Below are 15,878 nucleotides of genomic sequence, written 5' to 3'. Positions count from 1 at the left end.
TTTTAGAGCCAAAAGTCCAATTAAAAAAGTGTTTACTTTCTTAATAAGAGGTTATCTATGTTGAATACTACAGTCTAAGTCAAAACACTATAACATAAGAGCAATTTGTATACCTGAAAGCAAATAATGAATATGTATATCGTATATATATTATATAGTGTTTTTCTTCTCTTTTTTTCCCATTCTTTTAAAAAAATCTAAATAATTATACATTGTGACACATAAAAGCAAGGGTCAGCTATAACCTGATAATAAATTTGAATGATTTAGTGAAGTTATGTACTCAGAGAAGGGACCTTTGTCAGGAATGCCTGGTTGGGGCATGTTGTCACATTAATTTTGGGGCATGTTCTCATAACTATCCAAATCCTTTTATTTTTTTAATTAGAAATAGCTTTACATTAATTATTTTCAGAATAAATTAGACTTTGGTACTTGCACCCACAAACCTTTGGCTTGTGTAACAAGTGGCCTCTCTGCTGGATGCTGGACCACACTCACATACAGTCACAGATGCAGATTACTGTCTTCTGTGGCTAAGAAGGGATTTTACACAATAAACATCAAATTAAATGGGTATATATTACATGTACATTAATATATCATGCTGTTAGAAATTGTATCAGAATTTGTGTTTGTCTGTGCATCCCAGGATTGGTGAGGGAGGGATTATTTTACCTGGTGTGCGGTGGTATCATATCTCAGAAATAAGGCACTATTGAGAAATACTCCAATGAGTAAAAAGCATGACAACATGCCCTGCTCTCCCCTAAGTATTATCATGAAAATACGATCTTTCAAAAAAAAAATAAAAGGTAAATGAATAGCCGTCTCAAATGATAGCTGTCTTTTTGGTTGTTCTCTCAGAGTAGCTCGTAGTTCATAGCTTTTTAGTTAATATTGCATTACTGAAGCCACTTGAGTATTTCAGCAGCCAAGCTGAATGTGAATATGTGGGGACAGTTTCATATCTAGATCAAAGGGAAGCATGAATAAAATTATTTTTAATGTTCAAATAACACAATTCCATCAAGAGGAGTGGACAATCGCCCTCCTTATCTATTTTACATAGGAGCACAAAAGCAGGATTTTATCCGTCTCATGAAAAAAGGACTATGGATTTGAATAAGTGCTCTTATTATAACTATCCTTGTTTTAACTGACGTCTCCCTGACACTCATTATTCTGGGTGGCTTTGTCACATGTGTGATGGACTGCTGCACACTACAGCCAAAGCAAACAACCAGGGCTGGGTCACATGACAGCTGGCATTATCAAGGTGGTGACACTGAAGTGGAATGCTGACAGGTATGTTCACGGTTTGACTGGCAAGTTGGCTGTCTCTTCACTGAATACTTACTTTACTGGATATTTTGAACATCACGAATCAACATTCATTGTTCTTCAACTGATGTGTTGATGTGCGTTGGTGTTGTGCTAAGGCTCTGCTAAAATATCAAATGTACGAAATATGTGCCTGGACCTAAACTGACAATGGCATGGGGCCAAATGTGTGTAAACCATGACATTTGCTGTTGCCTGTGCCAAAATACACAGGGAGTGGCTTTTTTCTCAAAAACACAAAACTTAAAGGGGTAAAACTGTTGCTTGACAGCAGAAGCCATCAAACCGCAGAACTAATTCACAAGTAGAGAAATCTGATATTTGCTTTTGTTGCTGTGACAATACAGCCCTTACAAAAAAGTCACATGTGAAAACCCACATGTGAATTCAAAGCACATGTGCTTTTTGGACACATGTTGGTTTTCATATGCGAACGTGTGGATTTTGCAATTTCCCACGTGAAAATGACGGGTGAATTATGTCTTTGCATGTGAAATCAAGTGAGAAAAAATTTTCACATGTGGAAAAACTGTCACATGTGATGACAGAATACAACTTGAAAAAAAAGAGTCCACATATGAAAACTGATTTTGATATATGAACTGATATGTCTCCAACATGTGTCCAAAAAGCACATGTTTTTGAGTTGTTTTTTCCAGGTTCCCCAGGTTTCCTATTCAACTGCTTATCATGAGTCCATCTACTGTATATTCATGCAATAATAGCGTGACAGCTTTGTTATGACATTCCTCTGTGAGAGAAATTTCCACATTATGCAATCCTACATGTTATCTCTTTTTTTATTGTTGTTATTTTACTTTTTCCCTCTTAGTAGTTATTGTCGTTGGACAATATTGTCTTTTCTTTTGACTGTAAAAAACTTTGTAACTGTGTTTCGAAAAGTGCAATATAAATAAAGATCATTATCTATTTTTCTTTTTTAATTGTTATTATTATTCATTTGTATGTATTCACACATATTTTGCTCCTAATCTGTCTTCCATCATCTTGTATCAGAGTGTGAGTTTAAATTTTGGATGGGCCCTCAAAATAAAAAAATTACTATATTTTATTTTGACCTGTCTGACAGTCAACCAATCACATCAGAATATAAACTGGTAAGAGTCGTGCTGAATTTACCTTCCGTACCCATGTTGGCTGCTCCCAATTCACAAAACTAAAATGGTTGTCAGTTGAGAGCAGGGTCAGACATTTGAAGCTGGGTCTTACCCACCGAATAATGAATGACTCTGTTCTCAGTTACTTACAAAATTATTTTACACTAGTCAAGGAAAACCACCTTTTTGTACTCGGCAGCACAGACCTCCATTTGATAAGATTTTGTCTCTCAGACCCAAATCTGAGAATATTTTTATTGTTAGATATGATTTTGTCCAGAATTCCATGACTGTCTGTATTGTAGGTAGAGAGATAACAGAGAAACTATGATCAAAACAGTCATTCTTCTACATTCTCTAACTGTGTTAACTTCTTGTAAATGAAATAATGGTGAAGTTTAACAATTCACCAATTTGCTGCAGACCCCCTGGAACTTCCTCAAGGATGGTCCCCGGACCCCACGTTGAGAACCACTGTTTTAAGTGACTGAATGAATAAATGAATGAATATTTTATTCTCGTGTCTGGTCATTTACATGACCCATCCCTCGCGGAATTATTCAGACACATTAACTAACAACAAACCAAACATTCCGGTATGTTAACCCACCATCATCTAACAGCACAATACATAGATATCATCCAAAACATAAATATAAACATAAACATAAACAAAAACATAAACATCATCCAAACATAAACATAAACCTCCCACAAATAACGTGTCCAAGAGATATCCCACAATGGAGAAAAAAAACTGCAAATATACAAGCATACAAACACAGCCCCGTAAGCACAAGACACAATACACAAATCCAAACGGGAAAAAAAATCTACATCAGTGCCAAACACTGTATATTTGATCCAGTTCATAAACCAATATAGTTTGCAATCCATATAGAATAGAGTATGAGGAATTTAGAGAGATATTCAGAGAATGCAAAAACATTACATTGTGACAGAAGTGAGTTAACACGCTTGTATCATCCACTCTGGAGTGCCTCTAATGCATAGTTGGGGAGAATTTTTTCAAATTTGCATTCCTTTGTTTAGAGTCTTTTATCATACGGTGTCCTCTGATAGTCATACTGCCAATAAGTTAGACAGAACCGGGTGAAGCAAACAAAAGACAGGTGTGTGTGTGCGCGCCTGCAAGCTGCTGCACTGTACGCCACTGTGATTTTTGGTTATTGTAGGCTAGGCCACTGAATCTGTATCACGGTGAACTGACATCTGATAGCCAAGTCAGAAAATACCCGTGACTCATCTGCTGCACCCAGCCAAGCTGCAGGTGACACCGCTTTGGGGGGTACAGTGACACCCGTCGCCCTGGTTGTACCAGCACACCCTGTCCCACCGCAGCAATGCGGCTAGATTGCTAGATTGTTTTAGTTATACAAGCGTCTCTTAGAGGCAGAGCTGTGCTGGAGCCAAAAATAACTTTCATGGTTGAGTTAATAGTTTGTTGTAAGTCATCACTTGGTATCGGTACATTCCATTTTTTATGCACTGAGCTGACGATAAAACACTGATTGTGTTGTACATAAATTTGTGGTCCAACACATAAACATTATGCTGCCTTCAAGGTGCTGTCAGAAATATCACAATCAGCCTCTTCACCACAATAGGGCCTGGTTAGTACTCATGTTCACAAAGCTATTTGGCTTAGACAACCCAGCCCTAGCCCATATAAAACTACAGTACTGTGCAAAAGTCTTAGGCACATGTAAAAAAAAATCCATAAAACGAAGATACTTTCAAAAATAATTAAATGAACAATTTCTAAATATAAAAACATTTACTATAAAGAGCAGTACTGACACTAATGCAGAAAACAAAAAAACATCTGCCTAAGACTTTTGCACAGTGCTGTATATATTATTGTGGGTGTTTTATTTTCTTTTTTAAAAACCGTCCAATTTATTTTGTTTCAGTTTTTCAATAGGCCTCGAATCTACTAGGCATTGTGGCATTTGTGGAATTTAGTAAGCCTTGACTGGCAGTCTTATTGCATAGATGGTGGGGAGCACATGCAGACTGTAAATCTACTGCTCATCTGTATCTCTTTTATTTTATAGCCTGTATAAATGTTTATAGTAGGCTAATTACTAACATATAACTCCCCTCCAGGGTCACTCATGAAATATCATGGGCCAAATTACATCCAGTGGTCCATCTACCTCCTCCACACAGCCACATCCTGCAGCAGATGAGTCCAGTCAGCTGCGTATTAGTGTTGCTCTTTTGATACCAAATAGTTGTATGCTATTGGAATGTATACACACAGCACTACAGTAACTGTAACTTACAGTAGTAACTGTGACTTGCCTACGTTTGCCTACACGTTCATGTGAACAGACAAGCTATGTATGTTATGTAGTTATGGTACGTGTGTGTGTGTGTGTGTCTCACCTAGGGCAGCTAAAAGGCCAGAGCTGGGCCTGATTGTATATCTAATAGCAGGCTATTAACACATTGCCATAGGTAATATGGTATCATGCCAGGCCATAGTAATAGTAATATTAATATTATTATTGATAAAAAATAAGTGGCATTTTTGATTGCAGCTCCCATCTCTGTAATTAAAGATAAACTATACTGCAATAGCATTTAATAAAGCTAATTCTCTTGCGTATAATAGCAAAAAAACAAAAACAAAAAATAAAACACAAATATTGCTAACGGAAAGAAAAATGATACCCCACTGCCCTTTTTCTTGCATTTAGGTAGTTACTGTGTATGTGTATAAATACTTTTACACCATGGTCTGGGTGAATACTCGATTCTGATTGGCTGCATGGGAGTTAGGATATCAACTAAGTGACCTACTAAGTAGTTTCAGTGAAACTGTCTGTTTGCCGTTCTAAATTAATGCGCTGGCCATGTAGTATCAGCCTGTATCTTAAATGAGTAACCATAGCAACAGGGACGCAGTCAAAGCGGCCGACAGTACACATGGCCTATCATTTGTTCGTGAAAATCTTGATATTGATTTGGGGACAATTTGAGGACAATTTGGGGACTCCATGGAGGCCATTAATTCCTGATAATGGACACCTTGTCGGGCATTATCCCTTACAAAATTCACTGCAACATTTTGCTAAAGTCTTATTTCACCATGAATCCAGAAAGGAGGGCGATATAAAGGTTTACCCCCTGTTGAAGCTCAGCTTTCAAACAACATCTCATTTTTTCCTATATGATCCTGACAGAGGCTATAGAGGTTTGTCTGGTTTCTCCTCATCTCATTGGCACTCCCAGGTGTGTCACAAACTAAGCTTTTACTGCACTGCATTGATTGATGCAAATGGAATCTTCTACCTTCCCAGAACATTGCATGCATACTTGGTTCAATGTCTTATTACTGATGCTCAGCGATGACTTGTATGCTCCACCCAACGTACACTTAGCCTCACCTTTAATTTCAATCTTCACTTTTCTCTGACACAGCAAGGGAAATAGACAGGTGAGCTCAATCCATTGTTCATCTATCTTATTCTTATATATATATATATATATATATATATATATATATTTATATACATATCTTATCATCATCAAGCTAAAGGTCACCTTTAGCTAGTAATCATTGTGCTGAAATAAAATAAGCAGAACTGCAATGTCACATATACAGATATTTCTAAAAATATACAGAGAATTTTACTCTAAGACACCTAGAAAGAAACATAATGTCTTGGAGTGGAAGAGTTTGGAAGATATTTTGACTGTGTAGATTTTCTCATGTTCACATTGTATTGCCATAGTTGACTCAACAGAATGAGGGTTGTGATCAGTAATTTTGGTACAACCTGGATTTTTGGGATCACTTTATTACTTTGGTGATGGGTGAGTTAAAAAACAGTTTCTTTAAAACAGTGATTCTCAACCTTTTCCATATCAAGGACCCCTAATTTAGTCCACATTAGGCACAGACCTCCATCTTATGAGATTTTGTTTCTCAATCCCAAATCTGAACATATTTGTATTGCTAGATATGATTTTGTCCAGAATTCCATGACTATCTATATTGTAGGTAGAGAGATAACAGAGAAACTATGATCAAAATAGGCATTCTTCTGCATTCTTCTGCATTCTCTAATTGTTAACTTGTAAATGAAACAATGATGAAGTGTAATAGTTCATCAATTTGCTGTGGACCTCCTGGAACCTCCTCAAGGACACCTGGTGGTCCCCAGACCCCACATTGAGAACCACTGCTTTAAAACATCATATGCCGTTCTGACAAGACCTTTGACAAGACCATTTTTGAACTGAAAATCTTTTTACATTTTGTTAATTAATTGCAACCTATATATTAAAGCTGAGTAATGAAATGTTATGAAATGAAAGTGATGCAGTTTAGCTAAAACTAAACAAGGGGGTGAGTACTTTTGCAAACTAGATTTTTCTGTATAAGAATTTTACACTTCCATGTACATTTCTAGAATTTTCTTTTCCCTTTGATTACTATGTCTATATCTCAGATAAAACATCAAAATAATTGTATTTCTAAATTACTTTATATTACAACAAAATATGCAAAAAACCAAAGGGTGCGCACACTGCTGAGCATGATTGTATTCCCTTTTTCTGATATATCTATCTTCTAAAAGACTTTTAGCAGTTGAAGCAACAAAACAACTAAAGATCAATAGAGATTCGCAAATGTGGAGGTGAGCGGAGCCCCAGTCTTACAATGGGAGGCCCCAAGGCTTTAGCACAAGTCTTGTTACTCTCAACTATCGGTAAGTTTCCTCTCTTAATACACAACCACAAAGCTCAGAAGAGCACCATTCACTTTTTTACAACAGTTTATATCAGGTACTGTAGCATACAGTAACTGATAGACTGGACAGTTTATTCCTCTGAATCTGTAATAAAGTATCTTGTATATCAATAGAAACGTCTGTCTGAGTCCAGTGCATATAGCAAATAAGCAATATTTTGAAAGCCATAGTTTTTAATATCTACCCAATTTCAAAATGGATATTTTTCTTTCATTCCTTCAGTATGTACATCAACACTGATCGCTGCCACTGTAAGTCTATCTGCTTTTTTGTCACACTATATGTATAATGCTTAATCTTGTATGTGTCTTGTCTGCTCAAAATACTGATTAACTAACCAACATGGCTATATCTTTACATTTCAGAGCACAACAAGAAGTAAGGAAAACCTTAATCTTATCAAAAATAGCATCACTTTCATAAGAACTAGTAACAATGAAATAAACTGAACAATGAAAAATAATTAAATTATGGAGTAATGAATTAAAGTGGTCACTCTCTGTAAATCTTCAACTTTGTTATTTTCCAGGCTCACGGACCTATGAAAACAGGTCAGTATACAGATTAATACAATACTCAAGCCCCCATTTACACACTTACTCAGCAGGAATTCAACTGTTTATTTTAATGCTCAAAACAAAAATTAACACTTGTTCCATTTTAATTTCTTCTAAAAGAACAACAAACAATGCCACCGCTCCAAACACAACGTACCAGGGAACTTGCCGTCCAGTAAACCTGAAAGATGTCACTTCCACTGTAAGTTTTTCAGAATTCACTCAGTAACAGAAATGGTAGAATTTAAAAGCCTGGTGAACCTAATAACCTGTATGATTTTTGAAAGCCAGAAACAAGATCAGTGTTAAATGTGTTAAATGACACCCTCTTGTGTTCAGTTACCAAATTAACCCATACCTACTTTCAATTTCTCTCCAGATATCAGACGCTGTGGACACCCTGACTGGTAAACTATCTTGTGACAGGGGCAATGGCACAAGCTTGCCGCAAGACAAGTCCAGGATGTTGGAACAAAACCTCAGAAGGATTGTGGAGTCCACTTTAAATGTCTTCTTTAATTTGGTACAAAAGTTCTCAATATTTTCAAAGCATTTCCATTCAGTAATGATTCCTGTAATCCTTTAGGAATGCAATTACCTTACATTAAGTGTGAGAAATCAGCAGAAATCATACAATAACTGTTAAGTGTTCCTACAGCATCATAAATACACTGTCATGGCCACAAACTGATAACATATGATAAATACTTAACTGTTTTCATGAAACCACCAACATTTTGGGGCCTTTGGTGATTTGGGGCTGTGGGAGATGTACCTAAAATGCCTTGTTGGTAATCCATAATTAAGCATTACATCTATCTGATGTTCTCACATATTAATCAACAGAAAATGGTTGATGGCAAGTTGACAACTTTGTTTTGAAACAGGGCACCAATCAATCTGAATCCAATGTTCTGGATATCTTTGGAGTCTTGGACAGCCTCAGTCTGGGTAACCACAGCGATCCACAGTTCATCAGATTGTGGTTCTCGATTAAGATGGCTCCTCTTCTACCCTATGTTGACAAAAACTTCCTCAGCCAGCTCAGCAGCCAGAACTTCAGCTGCAGTTCCTTCCAGGAATTGTAAGTGAATTCATTGTGTTTTACTGACCACAGCAATAAGACAGATCAAGTCGAAGTGCATATTATTACAGTAAAATCACAATGTTGCTTTGCAATAAATCGTATCGTTGATATAGCTAAAAGATAGATATCAACTAGATAAATAAATGTACATTCATGGTAAATGGTAAACATGCACTAGAGCTAACTCATCGGGCCATATTTTAATGAATCAAGGTTCAAGTGTAGGTGCTGGCACAAGTTCACGCAGTCTAGCTCACTTGGGCATGACCAACACATTTGGGTAATTTCGTGAACAGCGGCACTGGCGCAGCAGTGGCGCACCCATGGGCCAGTTGTAAGAGGGGTTGGATTAGGAGGAATATATTATCAGTAGGTGATGGGGCTGGTGTCAATCATGGCCAATCAAATCAGCTCCTCTCATTCCCTTTAAAAGCAGTGCACTACCCACCACGGTGCACTGACAGTTTCATAATGGAGAGGAGAGTTCAGACTGGCAAACCGATGTTCTTGTCTGGGACGTGCAGAATCACAAGGCGAATATACAGCACTTCAAATATGCAGCCAAGGGCAGATGATATGCCTTTTTAAGTTGAATTCACATTGCTGGAGATATTGAAATCCTTGTCACTAAGTTTTCTGTGTAATCATACACACCAACAGTTTTATGTTGAAAATATTGATTCACATAATAACCACATGTGCAGTTACACGTGCGCACAATAATGCAACTACTGCCAATATTGTAAGGCAATAGTCCGATTAAGCCATTTACATGATTGTATAAAATGACAACTCCCATAATAATCCCATTTAGTGAGAGTTTAGTGCCTATTTCGATTATCCAGAAAGAATTGTGGAAACTGTATTTTGTAATTGGATTTTTTTTTTTTTTTTTTAGCTAAAAAGCACTTTGTTTACTGTCCTGCCACTATCAATTACAGCCATGATTCTGCAATACCATATTAAGTTGTTTGCAATTGTTACACCTTAAGCAACGTGGTGTTTTTTGGATGAGGATATGTAGTGAGCATTGGTGGGAACAGACGGTCCTGAGGGAGTTCAGTGATGTACAGTGGAAAGAAAACTTTAGCATGGAGCTGTGTGAAATACTGAGTCTAATGACAGTCCAATGATAGTGACATCACCAGGATGTCGCTGTCCTTGCTCCTGTACCCCTGATGATGACAGTGGCAATTGCACTGTATGAACTGGGAAGCTGAGAGGAATATCGAGTTATAGAAAACCAGTTTGGCATGCACAAAGGAAAGATAAAGAAGTTGTCACATACTCACATACCTGTTCTGCCACCATCAGATTTTGATTGTGGGGATAGTTTATAAGAATAGTTACTTTATTGTATTGCAATGTACATGTTTTTTTTGTTGTTACTTTTTAGTTACTGTAAATCTATGTTTTTCAATTTGTGGTTCTGCTTGAAAGAATAATGAAACTATATTTTCAAGGATAAAAGGCATGAGTGATGAGCTGGTGACTGCAGTCAGAGTGGATAGAAGATTAATCTACACAGACTTCATTAAAGTCTACCTCTTCAGGAAGAATTCACCAGGTAAAAAGATAAAAACAAACAATGGGTTTAATCTGACAATGAAATTGGTTCATATGTTCTTTAAAAGAAAGGACATGGTAAGTGAAGTAAAAAAGATGCATTAAAAACAAAAAATCTTTTAATTCAATAAAAAGCTTTTGAGTATACATGCATGTCAGTCAGTCGTGAATAAAAAATGTCAGTAGGAGGGGAGCAGACACCAAACAGAATTCACAGTCATTGTTGGTATGAAAAGTAGAAACCTTAAATATTTAAATATTGCAATCGTAGCAAACATGATTATCTAAATTGTGTCATTGTTTCACATCTGAAACATTATAAAGACCCTGGATGCACGGCAAATGTGGAAGGAAGTGAAGAATGGCTGCTGACAAACTTTGGAGAATTTTCAAGCTTTGCAAGTCTTGAAGATCTGAAGAAAATAAACAACAATTTCTCTGCAGTGAGTAATGAACACGATCACGTTTTTCATATTAAATGCAACCATGATATGAATGATAATTGGTGTGTCAAATTCATGAATGATAAATTAAAATTAAGTCTCTCCATGTTACTTCAGACAGAAGTTGTGGAACACCTCTCACCAAATCAGAAAGCTGAGCTGATCCTGGATCCAGACAGTAGCGCTTTGGACAATGAGACCATTGTGAGGGATGTGTTCAGCAGCTTGACAGAGTCCCCTGATGAAGAGCAGCTCGATCAGTTTTTCGAGACTTTTTGCAGGCTCGCTATGCAGGTGAATGCTTAACTGTGGGATTGCTGGTCATGTTTTCCCATCAACTGGGTTGATATAAAGGCCATGTAAAGCTTCCCCCCGGGTTAAAGGACATTTGGAATAAGCCTCTTAGGGGCCCAAATTGGGCCGACCTGTAATGATGAATTTCCAATATTCTCCTGGAATGACTTGATCCCTGGGATGTGTTGATTCCTACTGCTGATGCTCCGAAGCACAAAGATGTGCCACCAAGCTTAAACTCATTTCTGCCATGATCACCATAAAGGTAGCATGCCCTTCTGAAGTAAACCACAAATCATTTCGTTTACAGAGAAACATCACCATCATCCAAAAATCCAGCCGTAAGAGACACCATCCTGAACCTGACCTTGACAGCTCTTGCTCCTGAATTCGACGACTTTGAGCCAAGAGACTTCCGGCGGTGGTTCCAGGTCAATCTGGTTGTTGTGATGGCCAGCTTCCGTCCTGGCAGTTTGGTTGTGATCCCCAGTAACATCAGCTGTAGATCCTACAATGCCATGTAAGAGATGATAATTTTGAAGTCCACAGACGCACACGGCGAGGCTGCATAACAGAACTGCCACTCCAGACAGACCGCAATAACATGTGTTGTCTTCCCTCAGATTCACTGGTCTTCAGCAAAGTTTGGAATCCCTGCCACCGCATCTCTCACAGGGTGTGAGATCAAGCATCGAGTCACTAACGGAGACATTGAGACGTACGTGGCAAACTGCACTCTTGACACATTTGTTCTGGAAAGCCAGTATCCACTACTCTAAAAATAGCTCTATTAATGCCATGGTTTCAATTTAATTTTCTCTCAAACAGGCTGCCCAAGGCCAGGATCTTTCTTGGTAAGTTGACTGTTATGGGTGTTTTTTGTTGGATGGTGCACTATCAATCACAATGCAGGAGACACAAGTTAGGCATGGCAAAGTTGTTAAGGGGGCTGCGATAAGTTTGCGTAACCTTGTCAAATTGGTCACGAGACTTACAGTTGTGTTTTGCCTTTCTCCAGTGCAAAGAAACAGCGGTTGATGGTAAGTCAAAAGAAAATGGAGACGTCTGAATTTGGTCCAACAATTCTCAAACTTAAGCTACAACGTCTGAAACATTCATTTCTTTTTGTCTTTTGGCAGAGTACCGTGTCTGTGGTGGAGTCGACAGGTAGGCGCATCACTTTTTTGTTCAGAGTTGGGATAGGCAAAGGCGCTTTGAGCCATCCAACAGAGACAACAACAGCTTTCTTGTTAATGTTTCCTTCAGCTCACGACTTGAACAGTTCCTGTCTTCCGGCAATGCCTCTGGAGCCCTGTGCAATTTTACCATCACTGAGCACGCCTGTTCCTCGGTAAGCTTTGTTTCGTCTACGTTGAGAGTGTCCGTGAACCATTTGGCTCCTACTCCGGTATCTTGAGTTGATTTGCCTTAGACACACAGAAACCTCACTTTTTTCCCCCCGTATCATTTTGTTTTTCCAAGGCTGCCCGTCTCACACCCAGCAATGTGGTCACAGTGATGAAATGCTCTCTGGGGAGCCAAAGGACATATCCGGTAGAGGTCTGGAAGCTTTTCTTCCAAAGAGCAGCTTCTGTGCTAGACCGGGCTCTTCTGGAACATTCCACCATGGTAAACCCAATCCCATAATCTCAGAGAGCTGTTGTCTTCCTGTGTGAATTTTATGTCATACCAAAATGGTCTCTGCCATTCCAGGCCCCCAACAAGAGTGGCCCATCCCTGTCACATGCCCTTGAGGCACTCGGAGAGGTGAAAATCGCCAACTTCAGCCAGGCACAACTGCAGAATCAGAGCTTTGTCAGCAAGTGGTTCCAGGGGAAACTTCGTCCATTCTTGGCTGCTCCATCCCGCAACTTCCTGGTCTGTCTCAGCTCCAGGAACTTCAGCTGCCAGACCTACCGAATTGTGTAAGTAACGACGTGATACCTTGCGCCACTGTGGAAAAAAGATGGCAGAGGTGCCTGCAGTTGTCAAATAGATTAGATCTCAAGGGTCATCTTTCACATTTCAGCATCCAGGCTCTCAGCAGCCAAATGGCATCCATGGACAGAGAAACACAGCGAGCAGTCTTCACTCACTTCATCTATCCATTCCTCGCAAGGAATGACTCATCAGGTAAAACCAGAGACTCGGGGCTCAACTCCGTAAACTCTTGATACCATGTGGCGGTGATATCCTGCCAACGTCTTTGCTTGTGTCTTCATTTCAGATCCTGGCTGTGTCTCAAACATCAGTGGTAGCAGGGAGTGGCTACAGACAAACTTTGGCAACTTCTCTGGTTTTGCAACCCTGCAGGATTTGCAAACCCTCAATCCAAACTTCTCCAGTGTAAGTGGCTGGTGTGATTGTAGTATTAGTGGCCCTCATTGAAAAGTCCACCTACGGTTTTGTGCTTACTGTCTTTGTTTCCTTTTGTAGGCAGATGCGTTGTCACTGCTTACCCCTACCCAGGTGGCACAGCTGACACTGAGCTCAGGGGCCTTGAATGACACAGACCTGATCGAAGTTGTGTTTGTGCGACTGGAGCAGGGTAACGCTCTGGAAAATGTGGATGAGTTCCTGAGGCAACTGACAGCAAATGGAGAGGTGGGCCACTCCTCCACTTTGGGAAAAAGGAAAATCCTGGGTTTTGAACTGAGCATAGTCAGCCGTGTACTCAGATATCTATGTACATGTCTCTCCATCAATTGTGGGGGACTCGAAGCAGGTTAAATGTTACTTTTCATCCTATTAGCATTTTTAATAGGCTGCTAGGAAAGAGTTGGTCTACTGGAAAGGTATCGATTGTGTCGAGTTCAAATCCTCTCATGTCGTGCTTTTGCAGGTCCCTGATATCCAGCCCGTTGTGAGAGATCTTGTAATGAATCGGACCTTCACCATCATCAGTCCCCATTTCCCGGGCTTTGAAAGACAAGACTGGTTTGCTTGGTTCCGAGTAATACTGATTCCTGTCCTCCCAAGTTTCAATCCAGTGATGCTCAAGAGCGCAACCTCAAACATCAACTGCACAAACTACCATGTCGTGTGAGTTGCATCGCACAGACGGACGACATTGCATGGCTCAGGTGTACAAAATGTGATTGAGGAACCGCTCATGAGTGTGTCTATTCACCATTTGCAGTGTGAGAGGGTTGGCCGAGGCTTCCCCTGCGACACCGTCGCGCAGGCAACGAGGGATCGCGGAAGTTCTGCTGGACTTCCTGAGGAGATCTGCCGACGTCATCAACACACCAGGTATGGCTGACAGAGTAGACTGTGCCACACAGCTGCTTATTTGGGCTTGCCCATTGACTTCAGACCATGGCAAAGTATGCTTAAATTGCTTAAAATGCTTGCTACTTTGTAGACATGCTAATGTCCATTTATATGTCTTAGCTTGCAGGCAGGGAATCCGCAGTGACGAAGAATGGATCGAAACCAACCTGGGGCCGTTTTCCGAACACGCAACCTACTCTGACCTGACATTCTTCAACATCTCTGGGGTAAATCATACGTTATGCTCACAGTCTTCCTTTCAAGCACAGCGCAATGTCCGTAACCTTTTCACGTCTGCTCGTAGGTGTAGATTTACCATTGTGAAAGAGAAAAAATGATTCATACTTTGTTCTTGTCATCAGGTGGCAGTTTTGGACTCCCTCTCACCAAATCAGAAAGCTGAGCTGATCCTGGATCCAGACAGTAGCGCTTTGGACAATGAGACCATTGTGAGGGATGTGTTCAGCAGCTTGACAGAGTCCCCTGATGAAGAGCAGCTCGATCAGTTTTTCGAGACTTTTGCAGGGCTCGCTATGCAGGTGAATGCTTAACTGTGGGATTGCTGGTCATGTTTTCCCATCAACTGGGTTGATATAAAGGCCATGTAAAGCTTCCCCCGGGGCTGAAGGACATTTGGAATAAGCCTCTTAGGGGGCCCAAATTGGGCCGACCTGTAATGATGAATTTCCAATATTCTCCTGGAATGACTTGATCCCTGGGATGTGTTGATTCCTACTGCTGATGCTCCGAAGCACAAAGATGTGCCACCAAGCTTAAACTCATTTCTGCCATGATCACCATAAAGGTAGCATGCCCTTCTGAAGTAAACCACAAATCATTTCGTTTACAGAGAAACATCACCATCATCCAAAATCCAGCCGTAAGAGACACCATCCTGAACCTGACCTTGACAGCTCTTGCTCCTGAATTCGACGACTTTGAGCCAAGAGACTTCCGGCGGTGGTTCCAGGTCAATCTGGTTGTTGTGATGGCCAGCTTCCGTCCTGGCAGTTTGGTTGTGATCCCCAGTAACATCAGCTGTAGATCCTACAATGCCATGTAAGAGTTGATAATTTTGAAGTCCACAGACGCACACGGCGAGGCTGCATAACAGAACTGCCACTCCAGACAGACCGCAATAACATGTGTTGTCTTCCCTCAGATTCACTGGTCTTCAGCAAAGTTTGGAATCCCTGCCACCGCATCTCTCACAGGGTGTGAGATCAAGCATCGAGTCACTAACGGAGACATTCAGACGTACGTGGCAAACTGCACTCTTGACACATTTGTTCTGGAAAGCCAGTATCCACTACTCTAAAAATAGCTCTATTAATGCCATGGTTTCAATTTAATTTTCTCTCAAACAGGCTGCCCAAGGCCAGGATCTTTCTTGGTAAGTTGACTGTTAT

At 39.9% G+C, this 15,878-nt stretch overlaps 2 protein-coding genes across 2 annotated transcripts in view; both read left to right on the top strand.

The window, feature by feature from the left end:
• The first annotated feature begins 5,879 nt into the window (after nt 1-5,879).
• On the top strand, nt 5,880-11,208 carry LOC139665622 (uncharacterized). The gene is made up of 11 exons (XM_071544703.1): nt 5,880-5,928; nt 7,076-7,207; nt 7,472-7,500; nt 7,615-7,627; nt 7,779-7,800; nt 7,927-8,008; nt 8,186-8,329; nt 8,694-8,890; nt 10,357-10,460; nt 10,784-10,902; nt 11,020-11,208. Exons 2-11 carry the CDS (start codon nt 7,159-7,161, stop codon nt 11,206-11,208), a joined length of 948 nt encoding a protein of 315 aa, XP_071400804.1. The 5' UTR covers nt 5,880-5,928; nt 7,076-7,158.
• Nucleotides 11,209-12,102: 894 nt separating this feature from the next.
• Nucleotides 12,103-15,878, top strand: part of LOC139665621 (uncharacterized) — a 57,402-nt gene continuing 53,626 nt past the window's right edge. Inside the window, exons 1-15 of the mRNA XM_071544702.1 lie at nt 12,103-12,117; nt 12,215-12,236; nt 12,336-12,363; nt 12,463-12,547; nt 12,679-12,825; nt 12,910-13,121; nt 13,226-13,329; nt 13,424-13,542; nt 13,633-13,800; nt 14,039-14,238; nt 14,336-14,448; nt 14,590-14,696; nt 14,832-15,008; nt 15,320-15,528; nt 15,632-15,726. Coding sequence (XP_071400803.1) covers nt 12,103-12,117; nt 12,215-12,236; nt 12,336-12,363; nt 12,463-12,547; nt 12,679-12,825; nt 12,910-13,121; nt 13,226-13,329; nt 13,424-13,542; nt 13,633-13,800; nt 14,039-14,238; nt 14,336-14,448; nt 14,590-14,696; nt 14,832-15,008; nt 15,320-15,528; nt 15,632-15,726 — 1,801 coding nt within the window. The remainder of the gene's footprint in view (nt 12,118-12,214; nt 12,237-12,335; nt 12,364-12,462; nt 12,548-12,678; nt 12,826-12,909; nt 13,122-13,225; nt 13,330-13,423; nt 13,543-13,632; nt 13,801-14,038; nt 14,239-14,335; nt 14,449-14,589; nt 14,697-14,831; nt 15,009-15,319; nt 15,529-15,631; nt 15,727-15,878) is intronic.

This window comes from Centroberyx affinis, unplaced genomic scaffold, assembly GCF_046629955.1.
Source record: "Centroberyx affinis isolate AG114_WGS23_722 - 3 ecotype Tasmania unplaced genomic scaffold, CSIRO-AGI_Caff_v1 ptg004638l_1, whole genome shotgun sequence".
Classification (NCBI taxonomy): domain Eukaryota; kingdom Metazoa; phylum Chordata; class Actinopteri; order Beryciformes; family Berycidae; genus Centroberyx; species Centroberyx affinis.
This window is presented reverse-complemented; position numbering and strand designations above follow the sequence as displayed.